This window comes from Thunnus maccoyii, chromosome 11 (genome assembly GCF_910596095.1).
Source record: "Thunnus maccoyii chromosome 11, fThuMac1.1, whole genome shotgun sequence".
NCBI classification, from domain to species: Eukaryota; Metazoa; Chordata; class Actinopteri; order Scombriformes; family Scombridae; genus Thunnus; species Thunnus maccoyii.
This window is the reverse complement of record NC_056543.1, coordinates 17810822-17828306: the sequence shown is the minus strand read 5'-3', so window position 1 is coordinate 17828306 and position 17485 is coordinate 17810822. Positions and strand designations below refer to the sequence as shown.

Below are 17485 nucleotides of genomic sequence, written 5' to 3'. Positions count from 1 at the left end.
TTGAACACAGAAAAAGACGTTTGTCGTAGAAACTATGTCTTTTGTATTTTGTTAAATATGGGTTTCTGTTGAAGCTCGGCAGACAGCTGGGAGCTGAGAGGCCGTGCTGGTATGGTGTTGGTGTGGAGCGGTTTTTCTCAGTACAGTGAATTTGACAGGGTCGTTTTGCTCTCTGTGGAGTGCCCGGTAATTTGCCAGATGTAGCAATTATTGGTATCTATGGAAACCACGCATGGTCCCTTTTCTGTTTTTAGCTCCCCTTTGTGTGGTGGAGAAGCTGTTGGGGGCAGGAGGAAATGCTGGCATTTAGAGAGAGGACAAGGTGGAGCTTTGACTGCATGTTTATGTGAGGGAGGGGTAGCGTAAGGAGAAGTAGAGTGGATGCACAGATATATAGATTTGGCATTTAACAGAGGTGGCTAAGAGAAAAAGTCACTCACTCCTCCTCTCGGTTTGGTGTAACCTGAGTCAGCTTAGTCCAGGGGTTGTAAGCTGAATCGATGCTGTACAGACGCATGTGCATGGCCAACACATGGAACAGCTGATCTGAAAGAGGGAAAAAACATACACACACACACACACAAACACACACACATATCAGTGTTTTGTTCCAACAAGCTCTGACAGGAACAAAACCAGCAAGTGTCTGTTTATCTCAGTGTCCATTGTCACACCCCACCAGCAAACAGTGCAGATCAAACGATGAAAGCAGTTGACTTGAACGGACTGCAGGCGAGTGGTTTGGCTCTGATAAAACCAGGCCAGGCCAGATGGATACATGGTAGCGCTTGATAGCCCCGAGCAACTCTTTGGTTGGGTCACACCTGTTCGCTGTGAAACTAATGGAACATGAAGAGAGACCCCCTGTGCACACACACACACACACAGTCCCTCACACACACACACTGGCTTTTAATAGCAGGACACCTCATAGCCTCTATTGTCTTTGTGTGGAACAAACCTCCTCCAAGTACCAAAATTTATGACATTACAGCCGGCCTCAACATGGTTAAAGGGCAGGAAGCTGACCTACTCATTTCAGATGTTAAGTAAGTGGAGAAATGTCCTTGTCTTTCGTATCAGTCCAGAAACAAATTAACCTACTTTTACTAATTATGACCTGAAGACCTCTTAGAGGCAGAAATTAAAATTGCATAACAGCAATAGATTTAAAGCACACATGAACCCAGTTTGAAACCAATCAGTTACATTGAGTCTTGTCTTTAGGTGAACCTGACAACCGTCTGCATAACCGAAGCCTCTGGGCAACACTTACAGACAACCAATGAGCAACACTAATCCTGTTTGATTTTGTTTTACAGGGATTTATGATGCTGTAATGCAGCAAAGTGCTTCGGATAATCAGCTCTGCAATTCGACTTGTGTGAACTATCAGTACTTAGAGCAACACTGCCCTCCACAGGTAAATTTAGACACAGCATAAAGAGAGGAAAGTATCTGTGTCAGTCCTTAGGTGCATCTCATTTGTCCTCAGTACGGACTGTTTCTTCTCTTCCGTCACTATCACTCAACTCTTACTAGGAATTAAACTGGAGGAGGCCATGACAGGGAGGTAGAAAAACAAATGAGAAAAGGATCTTTTTTTTTAGTAAAAAGATTCAGATCCATAACCTGATCACAGCTCTTTGTCATGCATGTGACTTTAGTCTAAATAGTTTCTGAAAGGTTACAGTCAGCCTGTGCTGTCAAAGTTGTTACAAAGCTAGCTAACAGTGAAGCAGGTAATGATACTGGGAACTACTGCAAGACAGGAGACAAACTTTAATTAGCAGAGAGGAAGAGAGATATTGAAGGCCAGGAGGAAGCATTTCCAAGGTAATGGGATATGTCATGTGTGCCACAGAGGTTTAACAGTCCGCCAGGAGATGAGTCAACACAACGCAGCTCTACTGTGCAGTACAACTCAGGAACATGAGCAGCTCTCCTTTGTTGCGGTTGTGATTATAAACTTTAAAATACAGTGTATCCTTCAGCATTTCTAGATTACAAACAATAACATCAGCTGACATACATGTTCTTCCACAAGCACTTCCCTGCAAATCCTCCAGATAGGGTTTTAAGAACTGCCCTTACGTCAACATTCACATTCACACTCAAATACTCTAATAACAGTTATTTCTTTGAAAACTACATGTTTCTTCCGAGATTATACAATGATCTACATGTGAAATCATCTATCAGCAACGCAAAAAAACATGGGGGTGTCAAATAAAGCTGTCAACCATCACCAAGTTTGCACACATGAGGGTCAACATGATTTGCCTTTAAACACCCAGCACAGTGTCAGCAACAGCAAAACGTCAAACATTTGCAGATAAATAAACTAAGGGCATGCTATCTGGAGTCTGGCCTCTCTGGAGTTGATTTAGCTCATTTCAAGGGAAATCCAGGCAGCTTGCCTCTGTGGTCCACGGTATCCTAATCATTTAAATAGAAGAAGTGCCTTCTGGGATACAAGCTTAGGAACCCCCTGGGCTCTCACAGTTAGCACACGTCTGCCGTTTTCCTTTAAATCCATTTCCCTAAGAAGAACGAACACTAATGTACTGCAACAGAGTAAATTTGGCCGTCAGCACAGCTACATGGTTAATGTAGCTCAAAAATGGCAAACCTCCAGTGTGAAATCTCTTTTCAGCCACTCAAGGATGACAGGCCATTTCACTGCAGCAGCCGGCAGCCACAACTTTGACAGAATAATTAAACAAATAGAAAATGGGGAGTAGTCACTTTGCACAAACTTGACTCTGATCAGAATTCACCTTCATACACACTTTGTATTGCAACATCCTGTCCTTCAGCTACACATATTTCAACAATTGATTCAAACTGAAGCTTCTGATCACTAATCGATACAATGAATGTTGCTAGTGGTTAATCATTGATGCAAGTGGTTAGCTTTTCCTTAATGATTTAGCTAGGACCATAGTCTCGTCCTCCTCCAGACACATGCCCTTGTCAGCTGAGACACAATCAACTAAACCAGCACTTGACCCATTTGTCTGCTTCATTTACTCTGACTGTTCCCAACAGCTCAACTGGGACGGCATCTATCCTTGACTGATCCATTACTAATCCACCCTTTTTCTCTTCTTTTAATGGTTCAGCGGTGGCATGGAAGAATGGGTTTGTTTGATCCCAGCTCAAGACACTTTATTGCACAGAGGCTGGTGGGAAGTGATGTACAATCACTTGCAATAACACACGTCATTGCAATTGGCAGTTTAAACAACAAAATACATCTGACACAGCACCACATTAAACCACCATTTTGTTAACGAATCTGTGAAAACACAGCAGATTAAAATGGTTAATCTCTTATTTTAAGTCTAACTTTTCTGTTACACTGCAGATACAACACACAGTATACAGACATTATTAGGAAAATGAAATTGGCCATTTATCCACTGACTGTCATTCTATTGTAACTCTATTGTAATGGCAATTAATATCAGATGCTGTTTATTGTAATGTTGCATGTTCCACAAGCAGTTTTGACTTGAAAATTGCTACAACAATGTTATATCTGGATAAATTAAAAGGGACCAATATTTTTCACAATAATGGCCCTTTGTAGCTTAAAACTCGTTTATTAATTATCTCATACACACATTAGCATCAGGCCACAGGCATTTCACCTAACATAAAAAAACTGACTTTCCACAATGCATATTATTCAGCTTGTGTATGTGACAGAAGATGAAGTGGTTTAGGAGTGACTACTCACTGAGACAGGAGCGTTTGGCAGCTGCACTGGCCCCACCACAACATAAGTTTCCTCCCCGGTGCACAAGTTCCAACTCCAGGTTGGTCCTGAGGACACAGAGCCATGAATATTAGTAGGTAGAAGATACACATATGAAAACAGTTCAATGTGTTCATATGTAACACACACATGTTCCAACCCTACCTTTATTGTCAAGCATCACCTTTTAAAAAAAGGTATTCTAAACCCAAAAATCATCATTTCCTGCAAGTCCAAAAGATTTTCTCATTTGCCTTCCATGAGGCAGGTCAATTTTATTTATATTTCATTACTCATCACAATGTGCTTTACAAAAAAAATGCATGAGCAAACACCCACCCAACCTTAGACAATACAGAACCCACATCCACCACAGACATGAAAAACAGACACATGTAAGAGAACAGAAAATTATACAAAAACTACATTGGGCATTTTCGACAACAGGAGATTATCATGGTTAGACGTATTGTTTTGTTTGACTGTGCTGAATATTCTGACATGCCACACCCTATAAACTTAACTTACATTATATCAAATTACCTGCACAGTCTATAGACAGTTGGCTAATGAATACCCAACAGATATTGGATAGCACACTAGCTTACACATGTCATCAGACTACCCCACATCCTGTATTTTGTTCATTTTTGGGCCCCATTTGTCCACTGTTGCCATATCTACTCTCTTCTGTCAAGATTGTGCAGATGACGAGGCATACATGATTTCTTTTGGTAAAATATTGCTCTCTACATCATAAAATGTGTAGCTCTCACGTACCACTGTGTACTGAATCAAAAACCCGCCTGGCTTATTCACTAGCACAGAGTCCTGCTGAGTCATACCATCACTCACTTCACAGTCACAGCAATTTCAAACTTTGGCTTTACCATAAAGAGTGGCACTAACAAGAATCATTGGCTTTCCATTCTAAAAATGAGATGGAAGTAGCTATTCGATAAAAATCAAATTAAGTTTGGTATTATCTTTAATAGATGTTGATTTTTTTTATTCTTTTAAAATGATACTGTTGTTATAAAGCATCTCCAAGACAGATCACCTTCATTGTACCACGGTTGCTACTTTCGCACCCTGTTCTCTCTGAGACTAAGCAAGTATGAAGGATCTTTTGTCATGTATTGCAGGCTACATAGGTGCAACGTTCTTTTAAAGACGACCATTAAAGCAGAGTGTGAAAGAGGAAGTGTGGCTATTGGTATAAATGGCTGATGTATCATCATATTCAGCGTTTGGTTACGTAGCTTCCCTCTTTTACCAGTTTGATTAGGAAGATGAAAGATGCTGCCTAGTCAAGCCATTTGCCATTTAATGCGCCTGTTTTGCAGCTGCAATTCCGTATCAAATAAATGGCAGCTTTCCAAGACTGATTTTGCACAAGCTGGACCATTAGCATAAAAGCTGTTCCAACCACAGTTCATTCATAATCCCCACTGTGCATTTCCCATGCATATCCAAAACACATTTCACTTCTGAATTCATATTCCCCCCAATACCAAAACAGAGAAAAAATAAACTAAAACCTTTAACAAAGTACATAGATGGTGAAAATAGATAGGTATTACTAAAATTAGACTGATCTGGGCCTGTTTTCATCCCGCCACCGGCCATTTCTTTCTATGGGCCAGAGGGGTGGGGGCAAATCCTTGGGTTTCCTGGGAGAAAAAGCAATTTCACATAGATAATGCAGCTACGGTGAAGCTCCATCTGGCTTTTGCTGATAAGAGCGCCCCTGTGACAGAGGAATTTTCCACTCCTCAGGCAATTTGCGCTGTTCATTGAACTTCAGAGAGCCAACAGGCACCCAGACACACTCAGGGGATCTTTCTGTTCAGGGTGGAGGGCTGAGGGAACCACAACATTGGGTGGGCAAAAGGTCTGGATGGTTACGCTCCACAAAAGGGCAGACTTTTTGGGATGGGAGTGGTGAGAAGTCAGAGACCCCAAGGTGAACTGAAAGCCAGTCATTTCTCTGACCTGTGACCAGCTCGTTGAGAAGATACAAATACCTGAGAAAGGATTCTGTAATTTCTTTTCAAGATTATGTTTTATGGTCTATTTGCTGAAGGGTAGGTGATGGGTGCCATGCAATTAAGATTCCTGGCCAAAATCAAACTGGGACATTGTAGTTGTATAATATTTGTCTTTGACCACTGGCTCAACCCTAGATGTCCCAACACCATGTAATGTCAAGTAACTGCTGGATATGTATACATGTGCCAATCAGCAGAACTGTGACTGAGCAAGCAAGCTTAAGAAAGAGCACTTGAAGACCAGTGGTCCTAAAACTCAGCTAAAGAAATGAATCCATACTCAGTCAGACCTAATAAGTGAAGATAGAGCAACAGTCAATACCATTTTACTGCTGCCTAAAGTGACAACACTGCTAATGCTGCTAACACTGTTCTTGCAACACTTTCAGGACCAATACAGCAGTATAATGGGAAGTATGAAGAAAACAAATCAAATAAACCTTCACAGCTCCCTGAGCAACTTTGAAAAAAGGGAAAGCAATCCATATATTAGGTGCAAGTGCTATGCAACAACTGCAGTATTGAATTTCAGTTTCATTTCAAGTAGGGCTTTCAGGAGTGAAAAATTAACAAAGTTTCTAACACTGAAGAGAGGACATTACTGTTTTTGTTATTCAAGTTGAGGAGCTGGCATTAACAGACGAGTGGAAGGGCAGGCTGGCATTTATTCCACTGGTCTCGACAGTCAGTAGTGTGTTCATGTGTGTAAAAATGTGTGAGGAGATGCATAGAGAGGACCTCCAAGTTTGAGAACTACAGTCACAGAGGTCAGTAACTACAAAGACTCGCTTTGAGATAACCCAACATGACCAAGCCACACCTTTAACTTCTCAGGTGGTATTTAGTCAAGATCCTGATAAAGGAAAGGGACAAAGCAGAAGAGTCCATTGAATTACAAAACTAGGTGCATTAACATAATAATAATGACAATAATAATAATAGTTAATAGCCATGATAACATTGCTTGTTTTACAGGACATTCACGGTAGCAGAAGTCTAAATAAGGTAGCAAAGACATCAGTTATGTCCTCCAGCTCCTCCTGTGGGATCCTGAGGCTGTCCGAGGCCAACTAGGATATAAAATCCCTCCAGCATGTTCTGGGCCTGTCTCTGGGTCTCCTCCCAGATGATCGTGCCTTGAATACCTCCACATAGATGTTCAGGAGGCATCTTGAGCAAATGAATGACTAACATCATCTCCTTTTAACATGACATAGCTGTGGTTCTACTTCTTGTGGGGCAGCAACTTACTTCCAAGTCAAAGAGGGAGATTCACTGTACCATGTGCTCAGAGGTGCTGACTATCACACCTCGGCTGCTTTACACTTTGTTGAAACCTGCCACAAAGTAAGTTTTGTCTGATGGAATTACACCAGAATGCCACTGCTCAGCTGTGAATGGAGAGTCTGTCCATGAAGATCATAAACAGAATCAGCAACAAGGTACAATCCTGTTCAGTAAAACAAACAAAAACTGCCATGAACCCTCCATCCTAACAAGACTAAAGATTTGGTCTACTGTTCCACAACCACAAAAGAATTTGCATTGCTCCTTCTGAATATGAGGTAAGACAGCAGGCTGTAGCCTTCCCAAGGAGGCTGAGCAGTATGATAGTAGAGCTCAACCTCACAGGGTTACACTGGCACACCACTGCCACCAAGTTGAGGTGGCAATTCACCTTTGTGCTTGTACTTTTGCACTTCCATAGAAATTTAAAAATAGAAAATCTTTACCATACACGCAAGTGATAACATTCCCCGTTATCATCTCTCAGAATAAGAGGTTATGAATTATATTAAATGTAGAATTTTAATTATCACTACTAAGGAAGGTCCTAGTAGCTATGTTGTATCCACTCTCGCTCTTACCGTGCCACCGAGTACATGAAGAGGAAGTCATTGTCTGGAGAGCCAGGGTTCTTCCCGTAGTCCATGTATTTCTTCTGGGTGGTGTTCTTGATGTCTTTGATTACCAACTCCATCTCCTTACTCAAGTTAGACACCGCCTAAGAAAACAAGAACAAAAGGCAAAATTATTTCTATAAGATATGATCAACAATTCCAGAAACCTGCAGATGATGCAACTAAAAGCAAATTGAGACTGATTAGAGAATTAGAGTTAAGTCCACAACCTCCTTGTCAAATAGTGACAAAATTTTAAACAGGTGTTTACAATAAAGCCAATAATATACATAGTTTGCAATCAAATATACCAACTCATTATAAAAGCTATACTTTATTGTCCCCTTGGAGAATTTTTCAGCATCACAGATGAAAGAGTATTCTTCTGCAGACATACTTAGCAGAATCTTTACAATCATAAAATAACTTAAAAAAGCCAAACTTAATACATTCAAAAGGTAAAAACCAATAAAACCGATACAACCAATAAAACCAGTAAAACTGAAATACACAAGTATTGCACAAGTATTACACATTGAACCAGAATATTGCACCTTCAACAGTAAAACCAACAACTAGAGTATTTCACATGCCAATGTAGACTATAAAGTGCTCTGTGATTATGTGATGTTCCACCAATACAGCATTGAGCTGCTACTTAAAATCTTAATGGAAGATGGAACAAATTAGTTTTTACAACGGTTCAGTCAACAGTTTAGAGTGCTCCAAACACTTCTCATATATAGTACTCACATTTATTATCATCTACCAGTGACTATGGAACTATTCCTAAATTTAAATAAATCTCCTTTTCTTGTGTTCTTTCCCCCTTCATACTAGGAAGTTACAATTTCCTATAGCTTTGACTAGAGCAGTTTTCAGTGCTTTGTCTCAAGAAATTTTTCACATTGCATTACTTCATATGGAGAAAGCTGAAATTTTCTTGGCTCCACTTTGCTCTTGAGAGCATTTCTCAGAAAATACACAGGAACACATGTTGAACTCAAGTAATAAATATCATAATTACATGTTTACAATACATCAATGACCAAACAAGACTGACATAGTTGGTATTTTTTGTCCAATTGATTGGTTATAGCTGGTAAGTTTTAAGCCTTTTTTCCTCAATCTGTTTTTACATGGTTTTAAGAGAACAGCATGTCAACTTAGAGACATGATCTTCTGCCACAAAGAGTACTTTGATGTTCGTTCCAATATCAGGCCTTAAAATCTATTGTTCAATGTCCAAAACCTATTTGGACAGACTTTGTAGGTCGCCTGTTAAAAGATCGAACCAGTACTTTTGCAGGGCATGCTGCAGGGTCTTACATTTTTCAATGTGTTTTGATGGAGCCAGTGGTTTTCATTCATTTCAAAGCAGTATGACTAGTAGCTTAAAGAAGATCCAAACCTTCTTGGTTATAGTAGCATAGTAATGTCATGAGATTTCATATCAGTCTGCATTTACAACTGCATTACCGTGCAACAATAAGAGCTCTGAACACAGTGACAGCAGACATGAAATCCTTGTGACAGATTACCTTATTCATGCAACACTAAGGCTGCATTCAGACTAACATTAGCACTGCATGAAAAAAAAAAACAACTGCCAGTCCATGTACATGCCCGAGGATCTAGTAGATACTGACACTTCCATGATGGCATAATTACTGTCTGTGTTACCATCAGCCAGTAATGAGTTGATAGTGTGTTTGGAGAACAGATGTGGAACAATACAGGATGCTAGTAATTATAAAGTCCTGGTCTTACTGTAAAACTTACAGGGAAAAGGCCAAGTTTCTCCTGAAGATCTTCCACCTCCTTTACAAGCACACACGTCTTCTTGTTTGTGGGTGTGTGCCATGTACCCGCCTCTGTGCCCCGCCCGGGGCGACAGGGAAGGACACTATTAGCAAACTGTCGACACAGTGGGCACGTAAATTCACCCTTGTCAACGGAGAAACCCTGCAGGACCTGGTCATTCTGGAAAGAAATAAAAACAAAACAAAACAAAAAAAAAACATAAAAAGTTCAATTTGGTCTGAACTCAAAACTGAAGAGGCAACTACCAATGGAGTTTTCAAAAATAAGGTAATTAAGGTATATGAAGTACGAAGGCCTGCACATTTTCTGAAAATATGACTCAGAATCTTTAGTCCATACCATTTCTATGCTGGACAACTAACAGGCAGTGGATCTAAGGCTGCAATGATTTTCAATGGTCAAAAAAGATATTCAGCTAATGAATTTGACTAATGACGTAAATGATAAATCAATTGTTAAAACTGTCATTGATGAATTTTCTGTCAATCAACTACACAATTTAACTAATCGTTTCATTAGGTCAAGGTTTCCTTACCCTAAGAGACTCCATGTATGACTTGTGGCAATCTATATGCAAAGTGTGTCCGCAGGTCTGGACGTAGACACCCCCATCCCAACCTATTGACACAGACTGCAGACAAGAGCTCTGCAGAATTCACAGGAGGAAAATCACATCAATAGCTGTACGTACATATGTCTTCAGGCAATCAACCTTCTGGTCGTTTGTTTATTTTGTGGTGCTGATAAATTAATAGATTTTCTTTCAAGTTTGAATCAACAAACTACACTAAAAAAATCCCTATAAAATCCTATAACAAAGTAAAAAAAACAAACTAGCTTTTGTCATTCCGCTTTGTTTGATAAGGTATTTAAAAGCATCTTTTAACTGACAACTAGCCTGCATGAATGAATGACCAGCTTTTTATTTGATTATGTCCAAGTCAACTAATGTAATCATTGTTGGTTTAGAGTTGAGTTGGAAGCTAGCCAAAACACAGAAGTAGCTGAGCCAAAGCCAATTTTCAGCTTCAAGCTCTTTAGTTTTAATTTTGAGAGATATTTTGAATATTAACTTGGCGTGCTGCCCACTGGCATGTGCATTCAAGTTTTTTATTTTGCTGTTTGTCACACAATGTTGTGTGACAACCATTAGCTGGCCTGTAAATGTGACAACCACAAACATTTAAGAGATGAATTCTTCAACATCCCACAATTTTTTAAGGACCTCAACAGATGTAGATGCTGACTTTGCTAGCACAGAAACTAAATGTCAAGAAACAAACAGACCGAGAACCCTTTTATTTGAGCTGCTAAAGTTGTTATTTTGCACATGGAAATCATATCTTTAATAGTGTTCTAAGTGCTTTGAGCCTTTTTTTTCTCCTCTGTAACGTTAGCAATAGTTTCTGAGACACCTACATCTTTGAAGTACTGTTGCATGAGGGTGAGTCTGACATCATGAGCCACTCCACACGTGTCTGCAGGGTATATATGTTCTTCATCACTAGTCGGTAGCTTCTTAGCCTCTTTGTTTTTGCAGCGATGCCCGAGCACTGAAAGACAATCACGGCAGTCAGTTTCAGCAGTCAATCTGTGTAATGTATTCAGCATTTCATTAAAAAGTCCAGGATTGAGATTGTGGTCAGAGTTTATACAGTCTAAGGGCTTCAACTAATGACTATTTACACTATCCATTACTGTGATGATTATTTTTTCAATTAACTGATTATTGAGACTATGATGATAAAATAGTGAATAATGCCCAGCATAATTTCACATGAGCACAGTCACAGCGACAAATGACCCACAGTCCACAACGCAGACATTTAATTTACAATGATGCAAAAGAAAAAAGCAAATATTTGTAAACATTTGAGCAGCTGGATCGAGTGAATGTTTTGTCATTTTGCTTGATACTTAAATGATTAATTGATGGTTACAATAGCTGGCAATTAACTTTCTGTCAATAAATCAAGTAATCATTTCAACAACATACAGTATGCTTTTCTGGCACCTTCCTCTGCATTCAACAGAAATGAAAGCACACTAGGAAAGTGTACAGCATTAAATGTCAATGGTTTCTGGTCACCAAAAAGGACTATGTAATTGTACGCCCCTATGGATCCACTGTCAGTCACTGGAATAGATTTTATGAGAAGTTATTTGACACTGAGGTCAGAGTCTTCTGAACCATTTTACAGTGTGATTAATTACTAATCAAACATGCCATTTATGTGGATGACAGTGAGTGATCCTCCTCTGTCTACAAAAATAGAAAATAAATTGCCTCTTCCAATAGTTGGTTCCATGTACAAGTGAGTCCTGGGATCAACATGAATAATAAATGAGCCAATGAGAACAACAGTTAACCGACTATTAAAACTTTCAGTATGGTGGATCTAAGGTGCCATGAATAATAGGCTGACTGCCAACAGAGAAATTGGCAAATTGCTGGTTGTTTTAAACTGCAAACTACACAATTGAGATAGTGATTTCACAAATCATTCCTATTAACCATCATCTGAAAATGGAGGGGGAAGATGTTTGGAAATGTAATACCTGAGGAGGCCTGGAGGAGAACCACTAGGCCAGTAGGTCTGTCCTCCGTGGAGGGTCCACTCTGACCGCAGATCACGCAGTCATAAAGAACCTCAGATTCCATCACTTCAGATGGTCCAAGGTCCATGGCGGCCTCAGTGTCTGGAGATTCTGGTACAAAAAAAGTAGAAAGAAAAAATTCTTAAAGAATTCTTAAATCTAAGTGTGCAAAAGCTTTCTCACAAATACTTTCACACAACCGTGCTTTTGTAAACACAAAATCATAACTATGGTGGACAACAGCTGATGTTAACAATTAATAAAACCTGGAAAAATAAACTTTTAGAAACAATTCCAAAAAAAGTAATTATTGTATTCAATGATTTGTCAGTGTCACATTCACCTGTGGGTGGGCAAAAAGCTTCCAACTGTGTGAAAAACAAAAACACTGTACTGTGGTATAACTGAAATTGAGGCAACAATCCATGATGAGGGAAGGTAATTGACTAAACAATCAAATAACTATAAGGAAAATAACCAACTTCGGACTTTGATGTTCTGGTGTACCCAATAATTCAGAAGTTGCTTACGACAGGAATGGAAAGAAGAATGAGAATATACTGCCAACACAGGACTGTCATTCTCTGCTACCCCTACCTTTGCGATTGGCACAGCACTAGAAATTAATTACTGATGTGAAATTAGTTTTAAATGTTAAGAATTGTGTTCAATTTGAGCAGGAAATATTGTGGAGAAATGTCAAGCTGTGTTGGAAATTGATTTATTGCTCTTTGGAAGAATATGTTCTCAGGAAAGGTCACCGTGTTCCTGGGGAAAATGAAAGATGTTTGCATTAGATGTCAACGCCGCGGTTTTAGCCTCAGGCCACCTCAGAGCCATCCACGCGCATGCGCACACACACACAAAAGGTAAGACTACAAGGACACACAAACTGAGGTAAAGAACAGAAACTGGTTTAAAAGGTTTGCTTCACACATTACAATCGTGTTAACCTCTATGTAGCACTGAAGATAGGTTTGATGTTAGATGTTCAGGACATATCTGTCTGAGATTTCTGCCTCCAATTCAACTGCAACATCTCTTTACAGAAAAGCATTTATGTTCTCATAAGGACTTTTTCTTTAGAAGAGAGTAGTTACAATGTAATCGTAAAATATCATTTTTCCTTGCAGTGAGTACAACAAACCAAATTTCATTCAACTTGTATTGGGATGGAAGCAGAGAGATATCTCAAAACATGGGGAAAAAAGACCCAAAACTATCTGCAAGATGAAAAGTTACAGGGGGTGAAGTGAGCAATTAAATATATATTATATAATTCAATATTATAGTACTAATGATTAAGAAAATCAAGACTGAGATTGCCCTACTGCCTCTTTGGAGTACATCCCTAATGTAAACTTTTTGCCCCAACAGCCACACGAGTGGTGAGATGTACACCAAGCAATACAAAGATTAACATAAGAAAAGAGGTTCCGATATAACTCAAGATTTTTCATGAACTTTCATTTATTTTTGTGACAAAATTTGATTGCAATGTTGAATTTAAGGCCAAACAGCAAGTTCAGCTGCCTTTGAAATAGTACTTCAAGATAATGAATTGAAATTTTCACAGATCATTGAGCCAATGTTAACAGAAACCTCTGCAGGAGAGGCAAACCTGCCTCAAATATGTTACACCTCCTGAAGGAAATAAGACCAAATGTTATATTCAATAATAGGCAAATTGAAAGATATCTACAAGCAGTCTGCATTGCATTCACTTGATTTAAATATCTCCCCGTCACATTTAAATCTTTGGAGCAGGTGATGCAAACCCTACAGTAAGCTTGAAGTAAAGCAAATAATGTTACTGCTCAGTAAGAAGTGTGCAGATAGAGGTCAGAGTACAGTACTGCCAGAACAGTCTGTCTGATCACAGCAGCCATTATTCATCCACTAACCATGCTGTGTCAGGGTGGGCCCTGGGAGTCCAGCCCACTATTAGTGCTTTGATCCTATGTGCCCTGAGCCAAAAGCCACCCACACTCCCACAGGAGCACTCTCCTCTCAATTTCTCCTAATAGGCCTGCAGAGACCAAGAGCGCAGACTCGGCCCACTGTCACCTTGCCCCAGTGAAAAAAGGCACAGCAATGATGAGTTTATTTCAGCCTGCAGCTCTTTTCTTCAAATACTACAGTAGCAGGAAGTCCTTCAAAAAGAAGTGTTAATGTGTGTTTAGCGCTTTTATACAGTCTGATCAGACCATACTTTTATGTGGTCTGAGATATGTATGATGAGACTTTGAAAACGAGCACAGTTTTAACACAATGTATGTTTCTTTCAAACTAAACTAGAAACAAAATAAAAATCCAAGTGCATTTGTTACACCTCCACCTCCACTGCACACCTCACCTCACTATGAATGTTTCAACAATGGGAGTCAGCAACTCAATAAAATACATTCACTATTCTTGGCAGGCCTGTTGGGCTGTGTAGCATTAAAGTTACAGTAGACTGAATACTGGACTATGATTTACAACTATTACAGTAAGTATGCCAAGTAAAGATTGTGTTAGCACATGTACCCTGGCCCACTGCTGTTCCTGCCATGATGGGAGGCTAACTCTTTGCTAACAGACTTTGGGCAGCGGTTGCTGTGATTGATGTATGTGTAAGTAATTGAGCTGGCCTCTTCTTACCAACATCCATGGCTGTTTCCATGAAACTCTTCTGCCTGGAGGCAAATTCAGCAAGCAGCTTCTGTTGCCTCTCTCTAGCCCGCTGACGTCTGAAAGAAAGAGCAATCAGTTATATTCAATGCAATGAATATGCAAAGTTATTTTAATTCTACTAATGAGACTCTATTGAGCAAATTATATTATCTCCATTAGAAAAGACGCACTGTGAGTGAAAACAGAGATTTTATACATTGAAAACATGCACCACTCCTGATTATAGTTCTTGACAACCACTTCCTCTCCTTAAGAGAATGAATCACTGCTCTTACACTTCACAAAAGACTTACAGTACTCTGAGAATAAGTATGTACTTATGTTCAGGGCATGTTTCACCTGTTCATCCACAGCCTGTGCAACAGATTCGTCTATGTAGCAGGGGACACTGTTACATACACAGCAGGTGTTTGATTTCAACAAGGCTATGTTGTCAAAGTTGGAAAGGTTGATTATTGAACTAATATAAAGGGGTTGAGTCCCACTCTGCAGACTCACAGGGTGCAGAGCTGACTGTAAATTAAGTCCCTAATAAGAGGGCATAAACAAATACTGACAGGAGCGTCAAAGCTAAATAATTTTCACTGACGGCTTCAGGGTGTCAACAACCAGTCTGAGGAATGGGCAGCAGCTTCTCACTTCTCATTGCCCTGACTACATTGCTGCCTGACAGTTGCCGTGGAAACAGCTCTAGTTCGTGTAAATGGGGGAGATTCTACCTTTTCTTTCGTCTGTGGGGTGAAACCAACCCCAAACCAGGCCATTATCAAGTGATTATAGCCCATTCCATCATCATTAGAGGGGGAAAATAGGAGACACTGACTAGTGGGGGGATGTGAGGTGAAAAGCCAAAACCCACTAGGTTTGACTTGAACAGCCAATGGACCCAATTTCACTGGGAAAAGATGTACTATAGTGATAATAGCAACACATATGATAAGAACTCATATGATTGGTCGATAAATTGATTTGTTGTTTGACAGAAAATTAAATGGAAAATATTTTGATAATTAATTCATCAATTGAGTCACCTTTCAAGCAAAAATGGCAAAAAACAAAACATTTTCTGCTACCAGCTTCTCAAATGTGAGTATTTTCTGCTATAGTTGTTTTGCATCATTGCAAACTGAATATCTCTGGAGTTTTGGAGTGTTGGTTAGACATTAATTAGCAACACGAAGACATCACCTTGGACTTGGAAATGATGATGGGCATGTTTTACAATTATCTGACATTTTATAGTGAGAATCAGCAATATTCAGCAATAATCAGCAGAATGACCAAGTATGAAAATAATCGTTTGTTGAAGCTCTGCATATGATAATTGTGTAGATCGCCTTTTAAAATAATTTAAAAAAAAACAGCAAGAAGACTTAATATCTTATTTTAAAAAGAGACATAATCTGTTGCTGCTTCTGACACGTGGTGCCATACAATACATTTGCATCTCTACGCTTTGCACCTCCCTGACAATATTACTTCAGCTTCTTATTCAAAGCCTACACACTCCTTTGAGCCATTTTTGTCAAGCTCGAGGCTGAGAGGACAACAATTGATAATGATTAGCATGCAGTGCATATATAAAGAATTGTCACTGGAAATATGAATTAGCGCTTTTGGTTAAAGCCCTTTTCAGATGGACACAATATCAATGTGCAGCCATTTCAAACAGATAATAAGCAGTACTGAATATACAGCATTTAGTTGTACAAATGTAAATCCATTAAGGTAAATAAAAGAATCATCATTATGCTACCTCTCTTCTTTATCCATGGCTTTCTTGTCTGTGGGACTGTTCTTCTTTGGTGGCACTGGAGGACACACCTTTCCACAAATGTCCTGAATGCTACGCCTGATTTGGCAACTGCGTGTGGCTGCCTTGGTGAGGATGCGCTCAATGGCTGTAATGCCGTCTCCATGAGCGTGACGGCTCGTGTCCATATCGTCCAGCCAGGATGCCGACAGTGAGTTCTGCTTGGACGACAACTTCTGGTGGAGCTTAATGAGGAGGGACAGCATGCTCTCTCGGATCTCCAGGATCTCTGTCACCAGCTGGGGGGGTGTGCCTGGTGGGACCCAGCGTGTTGAGGAGCTCTTGGGCCTAACAACCTGGGTGGCCTCAGTGTTGCTGCGGTTGATTATCTCCTGGAACTTCCTCCTGCGCTCCGCCACAAGGCTGAATACCTGAGCTTCACGCAGGTTCTAAGACAAAAAAAGAAATAAATAGGTTTTAATTATGTCAAAAAGATGAACACATGGGTTGAATGACGCATTAGACTTAAGTCCATTTTTATAACTTGTGCTTGTATGTCCTACATTGTTTTTCTGTGCCTACAAGTGATCTCATATGTAGGTTAAGTTGAACCACTAAAACCGCTCCTGGCACAAGCCCCCCCCCCTTCCCCATTAAGACAGTTATATCCAGTCTATAATAGTATTCTCCCCCCATTTTTGAAATATTTTTTAGATGTATTATGATGTAATTTTTACAATGAAATGTATTTTGTACAATACCTTTTTCTCTAATATATATATGTTTTCTACTTTTCTCTATTTATCTTTATTATCTCATTATGAGTAAATTCTTGTATTTTGTACTCTATGATATATGGTATTTTATGTAAAAGGTGTGCATGGATGTATTCATCCTCTGTGATATTAGAGATGGGACA

At 39.6% G+C, this 17485-nt stretch overlaps 1 protein-coding gene across 1 annotated transcript in view; it reads right to left on the bottom strand.

Annotated features, from left to right (window-relative positions):
* The window catches only part of ubr3 (ubiquitin protein ligase E3 component n-recognin 3), a 46515-nt gene that overhangs the window by 12695 nt on the left and 16335 nt on the right, over positions 1-17485 (bottom strand). Inside the window, exons 23-31 of the mRNA XM_042425979.1 lie at positions 16570-17015; positions 14781-14869; positions 12099-12248; positions 10959-11092; positions 10075-10185; positions 9498-9698; positions 7683-7819; positions 3746-3831; positions 441-546 (exon numbers count right to left, since the gene is read on the bottom strand). Of these exons, the coding sequence (XP_042281913.1) occupies positions 441-546; positions 3746-3831; positions 7683-7819; positions 9498-9698; positions 10075-10185; positions 10959-11092; positions 12099-12248; positions 14781-14869; positions 16570-17015 (1460 nt within the window). The remainder of the gene's footprint in view (positions 1-440; positions 547-3745; positions 3832-7682; positions 7820-9497; positions 9699-10074; positions 10186-10958; positions 11093-12098; positions 12249-14780; positions 14870-16569; positions 17016-17485) is intronic.